An 8,616-nucleotide genomic window follows, 5' to 3' on the forward strand; every position below is an offset into this window, starting at 1 on the left:
GTTTAAAGTAGTTTATTTTGAAGTTGCCCAACATTCAATACTTAACTGTTTTTCAAATTTACTGCGACACTTATTTGAATGGTTTGTATACGCTTTGTGGATAGAAGCGAATATATATATTTTTTTTGCTTTCCAGTCTGACAGCTTTTATACACTTTCTCAAAACAAGAGTTTGTTAATAAAAACCTCAGCAGTTCTTTGAAATGTAATTTTTATTAACTTGTCATTCCTTTGGAAAGTAGTCTTGAATGTCTAACTTAGAACGAACGTATTGCTGTAAACAAATTTTAAGATATTACAAAACAAACACTATTTTTATTTTTGCACCGCCTTTTGTAAACCACAAGATTAGGATGGAGCTTGACGGAAACCAAACAAAGTGTCCCTACAATATGTGGGGAATCTGTCGCTTTGGCGAGTCATGCCGTTTCAACCACGATTCGAACGATAATACAGTGCCGGAACAGGAGCAGGAGCAGGTGGAGGAGCTGGTGGAGGAGCAGGTGGAGGAGCAGGTGGAGGAGCAGGTGGAGGTGCAGGTGGAGGAGCAGGTGGAGGAGCAGGTGGAGGAGCAGGTGGAGGAGCAGATGCAGGAGCAGGAGCAACGGCAGGAGCAGCAGGAGATGGCCAGTACGAGCACCTATAGTCGTCAGAGGATGTGGGCAAATGCGCCCGTTTTTGTGCCCAGCGAAAAGCGAAAGAGTGCCGAATCTGGAACGCTTAACGAGCTCTGCCCCAATGTGAGCCAGTGTTTTTGGGGCGTGGAGTGTCCCTTTTGCGTCCGCCTGGAGCTGTGCCAGATGTGCGACCTGTACTGTCTGCATCCGCGGGATCAGGATCAGCGCAGGGAGCACAATCGCGAGTGCACCCGACTGCATGAACAGGCCATGGAGCTATCGTTTGCCATTGCCCGTTCCAGGGACAAGATGTGCGGCATTTGCCTGGACAAGGTGGTCGAGAAGAAGGGCAGTGAGAGGCGGTTCGGCATCCTGTCCCAGTGCAAGCACATATTCTGCCTGGCGTGCATCCGCACGTGGCGGCAGGCCGAACAGTTCGAGCCTAAGGTAACGCGAGCTTGCCCCGAATGTCGCGTTTGCTCGGACTTCGTCTGCCCCAGTGCCTTTTGGGTGGACACCAAGGAGGAGAAGGACAAGCTGCTCTGCGCCTATCGCACCGCCCTAAGGGCCAAGGATTGCAAGTACTTCAGGAGGGGCCTGGGCAGATGCCCCTTTGGCAACAAGTGCTTCTACAAACATGCCCTGCCCAGCGGCCAGATCGTTGATGTGGGCTTGCCTTGGCGAAATCAAAAGCAACCGACCCGGAACCAAATACCCAACAATACTCGTCACAGGCTCGAAATATTATTACCATCTAATTCACGCGATTCCTCCGATTTAGCGGATGAATTATAAGGCTCGGCTCGTCTCATCTCGGATGCCCAAGAACACACAATTAGCAAATAGTACCAGAACGCAGCGTATTGAAGCGATGCATACTTAAATGATACTAAACCACAATATTGAATGCTCGAATTTGAATGAAAAACGTACTAAATTTACGTTTACATATATATCTTATCCTCCAAATTGTTGGCAAATTCTCTGTACTTGTAACAAATAAATTTATACAATATTTAATACCATCAAAGTCTGGTTCATCATTAACTTTTTTTCAATTAGTTTAAAGCAATTAATAAAGTACAAATTATTTTTCACCTCATTTTTAAGCTTGGATCGGAAGAAACTAGAATAAATTAAATATTTAAAGTAAATATTTTAATTTTTTTTAAAAGAACTTTTTAGTTTCATCTCATTGTCTAATTCCTTACAAAATATATAATAATAATAATGAATTTATAACATCTAAAAAAGGTACAATCGATTTTGGAGCGGACCAAACTAGAAGACATTTAATTTTTTAATTAAATAAATTATTTTATAGAAAACTTTATAGTTACTATTCATTATCTAATCCCTTACGAAGGGTTATATAATATAATAAAAATGAATTTATGCCATGTTATTACTAAGTATATTAGGTACAATCGGCTGACTAGTAAAGATGTATTATTTGCCAAGCCGAATTTTGAACTTTTAAAAAATTTGATTAACGTATAATGCTCGTAACAAAAACGCTGGTTTATAGAAGATAAATAAACCATACAAAGTTTTTAGAAAATGAATCAAGTTTCTAATATACTTAAAAAAATATAGAAATACACATATTTAAGACATAGCTTAGAACAAATCTTATACAAAAGACTCCGCCAAAGACTTAATAGTCTGCAATATTAGCCCCAAGATTATACAACAATTTTCTTTAGTTTCAATACCTTTAACTATACACTTTATTTTCTGGCCTGGCCAATAAGATGACCCTGAACATGGTGGTTTGGATGGATTACCAGCTGTTGACATCGTACCACTCGGAGGGGGAGCAGAGGTTGCCGAACTCGCCGTTGCTGCCGGATCCGCATCCTTGTGCCCCCCAGTCGCAGCTGGAGTAGATCTGGCGTCCGATCATGTTGGTGGTGGCATAGTTGCAGGCCACGAGCACCTGGTTCCAGCCATCGCGATTGTAGCGGGCGGCAGCACAACCCACACGGGTGTTCCTCTCCGACATCATCACTGTGAAGTGGCCAATGGTACTGTGGAATAAACAAGAATATCATTATTAACATTTCGAAACATCATTATCACACACCATACACAAAAGAAGGCAAAACCTTTGATGGGCAAATACTATCTATGATTTAAGAACTAATTATGTATCTTATATTTCGACCTGATTAAGCTAAAATAGGTTTTAAGCTGAGTACACATATGGAAAATTCTAATTTAAAACCCACAATAAGCTTACCAAAGTAAAAATTAGTAAGTTTATTGACTTTATTTTAAATATATACCAATCCCTTTTTATTAAAATAACTTATTATGTCAAACAAATACTTTGAATTGTTCTTTAAAAAATGTGTCATAGTTCACCTATGATTCATAAAAAAAAAATATATATATATATATGTGAATATATATATATTTTTTGTCTTAATCTTGATCTTCACTTTACACCATTAAATCACAAAAACTAAAAAGGAGAGAAATCAGCTTTAGTAAACTGTTCTAAATCGGTTACGTTGAAAACATACCTTATTATGGAAAAAAAACTTTAAAATATACATTGCCTACCTTAATCTTGACTGTCACTTTACACCATTAGAACACAAAAAAAACAAAAATCAGCTTGAATAAACTACTCTCACTCGGTTACTCAGACTTACGGTCCATTATAGCCGGAGGGGTATCCGCCGTCGATGATGCCGGAGTTGGAGTTGTGCACCTCGTCGAACCACATCTGTACGCTGTTGTCCAGGATGTAGCCCATGTCGGGCAGGTCGCCGGAGTAGGCCTGCCAGGCGAGATTCTGGCCGGAGTACTTGAAGGCGTCCGTGTTGTGGCAGCTGTCGTGCACCATGTTGCACTGGCGGACGTTCAGGGAGGCCAGATAGGCCAGCTCGTCGTCCCACTCCATGGTGGCCATCCGGCAGGCGGCATTGTGGTTCGGATCGTAGCCGCCGGCAATATAGTTCCGCTTGTCGTTGTGCGAGTGGACCAAGACCCACTTGTAGTCGTCGTTGATGTCGATCAGTTGGGCATCGCCCGGGCAGCTGCTATCCCACCAGTTACTGTGCCCGCAGGCAATGTGGGAGCCCCCATTGCAGATGTCCCACGAGCAGTAGTCGGTGGCCTGGGCCAGACCCACAATCACCACCAGAATGGCAAGCAGAGCGATCTTCATGTTGACTTCGATTCGTTTCGATTCGACTCGATTCAACTGGCTGTCCAGAGGCAGTGTGCTTATATGGCGGACCTTTGTCACTTATCAATCGACTGGAAGCGATCCGCAAGTGCAACCGTAAATCATCCCCGTGTTCAGATACTCTTCCAGCCAATCACCATTCAAATTGCGGACCCAGGTGTAATCTAATCATCCGTCTTATATTTACGATTGTCGCCTCAGCTTTGCTTAATATATTGCAATACAAATCACCGACGAAATGTTCACAAGTAAGTCTTCTATTTTTTGTATTAAACGAATGTTTAAGAGGTAATAGTTATAATAATATAGCTTATTTTTCCCATAATTTTGATTTAAATTTTGTTATTCTAAAAGTAGCACCTCGATTATTGAGGTAGGTCTTGTGCTCGTGCAAACTTTATTAACAAGTAATCAGATTCTTATCACTGAACTGATTCAGATTGAATTTATGGAGTACTTCCTCAGTTCGGGGTGCTCGTGCAGAAACTAACTATCAGAATGGAGTCCTCGCGATTACTTCAATTAGTACTTAAAATATGGCCCCATTTCAATAAAACCACCGGACCTATAACTTTTTATTAGTTTGTTTTCATTTTTTTCAATACTTATTAAAAAAAATAAAAATAAGTTAACAACAAAGACAATAATATTTTATAAATTATAAGATATGAGTTACTCAAAGGTTTTTGTAATATAGGTACTTCCATATGCCTAAATGATTTCAAAACAATACTAAGCTCTGTTACTTTTCCTATAAGCTTATGATATAAGATCACATTTCCTATTTCTTTGTTTTCGTTCATAAAAGACGAGCCTTCATCAGAAACCGCATATCTTATCTTTTAAGAGAAACAACAGAGATTAGCTCTTGATATCTGAGCAGTTCAGCTGGAGTCACAATAGCTGTTATCAAAATTCGCAATAAGCCCAGTTAATCTGATGAAAATGTTGCCACTTACTATTTCGATGTGGAAATTTTCTTATTCATTCCGCAAATGAGTTAATATTCTTATCTGGCTATTGGCTTATGGTAACGGGTTTAAAAAAAACCAACACAAGTCCCCAATAAAGTGTTTGGCTAAGATAAAGTATAAATATGCATACCAACAAGTGAAAAGCATAAATTACTCTTTAAAATCATGACAACGTAAACAAATTGTACATATATTATTTTTAGTTCGCTTGACAAAGCCTAACATTAAAACGGTTAAGTTAAATAAAATTCAAACGTTAAATAAGCTGGAATTTATTGTCAAAAGGACATTAAGATCCATAATCAACCATGTTCAACGCAATAAATATCTGAAACTTTAAGTCATTATTTTACTTATTTTTAAACCAAAAAAAAACTGCACTTTTAATAACCGTAGAAAATTAAAGTATACAATTTAATAACTATTTATATAATCTTTTCAAATCCGCAATGATCATTATTTCATACATTTCATTTGTTTTTCCTTATAAGTAGTGATATTTTCTTACATTATTTTTTATTATATTACTCTGAAAAAAATTAATATTTCTAAGCGACAAAAAATAACGATCAGAAATAACAATTATTTCGCGTCCACATTGTTTCGTTAAAAAAAAAAAAACAACAAGGAACGCTAAGGGCGAGTGTCCCGACTATTTGATGCCCGTTATTCAGGTTAATAAATATATATAAATATATATAAATATACTTTTGGGTGACGCCATTTGCCGAAATTTTCCATGTACGCTAATAACTTCTTAAATAATATTTCGATAGGAGGCCAAATAAATCACTTAATTAATCGATGATTAAGGGGTATTCTGGTCTAGAAGCCTGAATTTTAAGCATTTTAATACTCTTGCAGAGGAAATTTAAATTTCGGTCAGAATTTTGTAAATATATTCTTGATCAGGAGAGGAGGTCAATCTAGCCATGTCCGTCTGTCTCTTCCCGCTGCAGGTGTTTTGCTTTATCAATTTAAAAATAAATAGTAAGTGCCAAGTTTGCCCTTCTTTTCTTAAAGTTTATATGTACATAAATTATAAGTCCGCATTAACAGCCAATACAGGGGCAAACAAAATTTGACTGATTTATGCTTCTATTTATTGGCCTAATAGAAAAGATTGTTGACGTCGTAGACCTCCTTGTCGCTGCACAGATACTTGTAGCTGGGATTGGTGCCGGTGGTGCACTTGCTGGCCGCCGTGGAGCACGAGCTGTACATCTTGATGCCCAGGACGTTGGTGGCGGCGTAGTTGCAGGCCAGGAGGAAGGCCTTGTAGGATTTCCCGGGCACGGAGTAGGTGGCCGCGGCACAGCCCACATCCGTGTTGCGATCGGCGACCAGTACGGTGAAGTGGCCAATGGCCGGACCCTGATAGTTCGCGGGATAGGCATCGATGTAGCTCTGCTTGGTGTAGACCGCCTCGCCGTACCACATATCCACGCCCCACTGTACATAGTGAGTCACATTCAACGGATCGTAGTAGCTCATCCAGGCCAGATTCTGACCGGACCAGTCGAAGGCATCCGTGTTGTGACATCCATCGTGGCGCATTGCACAGCTCCTCACATTCAAACTGGCCAAATAGGCCAGTTCGTCGTTCCACTTGATGGTGGACATCCTGCAGGCGGCACTCAAGTTCGCATTTAGTCCTCCGGCGATAATGTTGCGGTACTCGTTCGTCCTGTTCACCAGGGCCTCCTTCTGCACGCTGGTTAAGGTCAACAGGGCGGCGTCACTGGGGCAGCTCGAGTCCCAGGTCTGCAAAAACATCAAAATAAAAATAATTACATATTTATCTATAAATCGGTTATTATTTAAAAATTAACTGCAAGTTTCATTTTCCTAATATAAACTTTAATATATTTTAATTACGCTTATTTTAGTAAAATCGGAAAACGATTTCATATAGCTGCCATAGGAACAATCGAAAAATTAAGCTAAGAATAGCCTCACATTTTTTAAACATACACGCATATCGAAATTTAGATGTTTTAAGGAATATTTAGTTATTGCAATATCTGTAAGGGTATATAAACTTTTGATTTTGTTTGTATTTGCTTCTGTACTTGTATTATTTAGTTTAGTTTAAACATAACTTTGCGTTTTGCATTATGTAGCTGTTAAGTTAATATTTTGACCGTCCAAAATCAAATCGCAATAAAACAGTCGTTTATGCAACTTTTATCGGTTGAAATTAAGTACATATTTGAAAGCAATATATCTGTTGGCGTCACAAAACAAATATTTAACAAACAACACATCCCGTATTTATCTTCTGATGTTGTGTAATAAGTGTTTTTGCTTTTTGTTTTCTTAAGAAAAAAGGTTCAGTTTTGGGGTACTTTGAACAATTGAATACCATTTTCAACACGTTTCTGTAAAGCATTTCATATCATAATATTATATTACAGCGATCTTTTTACATATTTAAATGTAATTTTACCTATTTATAGCTTATTTCTATCAAACAAATATTAAGATACTTTTAAATTAAATGTAAGATAAAAAAAAGCTCTGATTAATTTTAACTTGATCTTAGAAAGGACAGCGTTTAACATTAATTAATTAATGAATTCAAATATTAATCGGCTTAATATTAATATTTGTAACTTAACAGAAAATATTTAAGACCATTTTCAATACAGTTTTAGATAAACAACATAAACTAACACATTATTTGTTTATTACCAATCGTTTTACTTAAAAGTACAATTTTAAAAAATTTTAAAAAATTGTACCTAAAATGTTAAATAAAATTTTTTTTGACACCGTAAATGATCAATGGAAGACCTGCTGATGAAGGATAACTTACCCCCAGATTGTCGCAGCCCAGATTCTTGGTGCCGCCGCAGCTCTTTTTGCAGTAGTCGGTGGCGGAGGCGATGCCCAGTGCCAGAGATAGGCAGACGATGATCACGGTGTTGCGCATTTCTATTCCCAGATCTGATTGCTGGCCTTTTCCACCGGGCCACTGGCTTTTATGGTGGCTGAGGAGTTGTTTTTTATCAACATTTGATTAAATATTTACCGCCAGAGTGTCTCATTTGTAGCAGCCGAGTCTGCCGCCCCCTTTGTGCGGGGTGCTAAAATGTGTAACGGGTCGAGTCCACTCCACTCCACCCCAGCCCACCATTCCTTCCCCCAAAGACGTCATGCGATCGGTGTGATAAACAAGCATGTCTGCGGGAACCACCTGAGGTTCCTTCACTGATTGTCTTTCAAAGTGACAAGATGTTATGAGAGATATTAATGAGTAACGCAGAAAAAAAATCAGGGAAAACAAAAAACAGACGTTCCTTTGTTTAATCTATTATATACAGAAGAATGATTATACATACCGAAACGCCCTTAAAGAAAATGGCATTCATTAAGTTATGGAAAAACCCAATGAGTAAATGATTGTTAACAAATAAACAAAACAATTTAACTTCATTATTGGTTTTTTTTTTAAACCATTACATATGCTGGATATCTAATGTAGATGCGTTTAACTCACATTTGTAAAATGTTAGCATACTTTTTCTAGTCTTAACATAATGCCTTTTGTGATTTTAAACCAACCAAACCCAAATGCGTGGACATGTGAATCCCAAAAATATTTCTTTGTTTCCTAAAATCGAGATTTTTTGTCAGAAAATAATGTAGTTAAGTTATTATTAAAATTTTGTATTTTTTTTATTTTTTAAAAAGTTGTTGATGTCCCAATGAATCATGTTTCTCATGCCCAAAATTAAAATTTGTAATGCAAGAAGATGTTTTGAATGCTTCGAAAATATGTGTTTTGTTCTTACCCCATTACGAACCAAAAAAAAATTGCTTT

At 38.0% G+C, this 8,616-nt stretch overlaps 3 protein-coding genes across 3 annotated transcripts; 1 reads left to right on the top strand and 2 right to left on the bottom strand.

Annotated features, from left to right (window-relative positions):
- The first annotated feature begins 225 nt into the window (after positions 1–225).
- On the top strand, positions 226–1,452 carry LOC108135410 (probable E3 ubiquitin-protein ligase makorin-1). Its single transcript, XM_017256108.2, has one exon. The coding sequence runs from the start codon at positions 249–251 to the stop codon at positions 1,410–1,412; it is 1,164 nt and encodes a 387-aa protein (XP_017111597.2). The 5' UTR covers positions 226–248; the 3' UTR covers positions 1,413–1,452.
- Positions 1,453–2,318: 866 nt separating this feature from the next.
- On the bottom strand, positions 2,319–3,846 carry LOC108135405 (antigen 5 like allergen Cul n 1). The gene is made up of 2 exons (XM_017256103.2): positions 3,278–3,846; positions 2,319–2,647 (listed from the first exon to the last, which is right to left on the bottom strand). The coding sequence occupies exons 1-2, from the start codon at positions 3,793–3,795 to the stop codon at positions 2,401–2,403; spliced, it is 765 nt and encodes a 254-aa protein (XP_017111592.1). The 5' UTR covers positions 3,796–3,846; the 3' UTR covers positions 2,319–2,400.
- Positions 3,847–5,781: 1,935 nt separating this feature from the next.
- LOC108135451 (antigen 5 like allergen Cul n 1) lies at positions 5,782–7,761 on the bottom strand. The gene is made up of 2 exons (XM_017256193.2): positions 7,609–7,761; positions 5,782–6,554 (listed from the first exon to the last, which is right to left on the bottom strand). The coding sequence occupies exons 1-2, from the start codon at positions 7,723–7,725 to the stop codon at positions 5,901–5,903; spliced, it is 771 nt and encodes a 256-aa protein (XP_017111682.1). The 5' UTR covers positions 7,726–7,761; the 3' UTR covers positions 5,782–5,900.
- Between the last annotated feature and the right edge of the window lie 855 nt (positions 7,762–8,616).

This window comes from Drosophila elegans, unplaced genomic scaffold (genome assembly GCF_018152505.1).
Source record: "Drosophila elegans isolate 14027-0461.03 unplaced genomic scaffold, ASM1815250v1 contig_149, whole genome shotgun sequence".
Lineage (NCBI taxonomy): Eukaryota > Metazoa > Arthropoda > Insecta > Diptera > Drosophilidae > Drosophila > Drosophila elegans.

Coding starts and splice junctions, on each gene's coding strand:
- LOC108135410 (XM_017256108.2), top strand. CDS start 249: ATGTCTAACTTAGAACGAACGTATTGCTGTAAACAAATTTTAAGATAT.
- LOC108135405 (XM_017256103.2), bottom strand. CDS start 3,795: ATGAAGATCGCTCTGCTTGCCATTCTGGTGGTGATTGTGGGTCTGGCC. Junction 2,648..3,277: donor CCCTCCGGCTATAATGGACC/GTAAGTCTGAGT, acceptor TTTATTCCACAG/TACCATTGGCCACTTCACAG.
- LOC108135451 (XM_017256193.2), bottom strand. CDS start 7,725: ATGCGCAACACCGTGATCATCGTCTGCCTATCTCTGGCACTGGGCATC. Junction 6,555..7,608: donor TGGGCTGCGACAATCTGGGG/GTAAGTTATCCT, acceptor ATGTTTTTGCAG/ACCTGGGACTCGAGCTGCCC.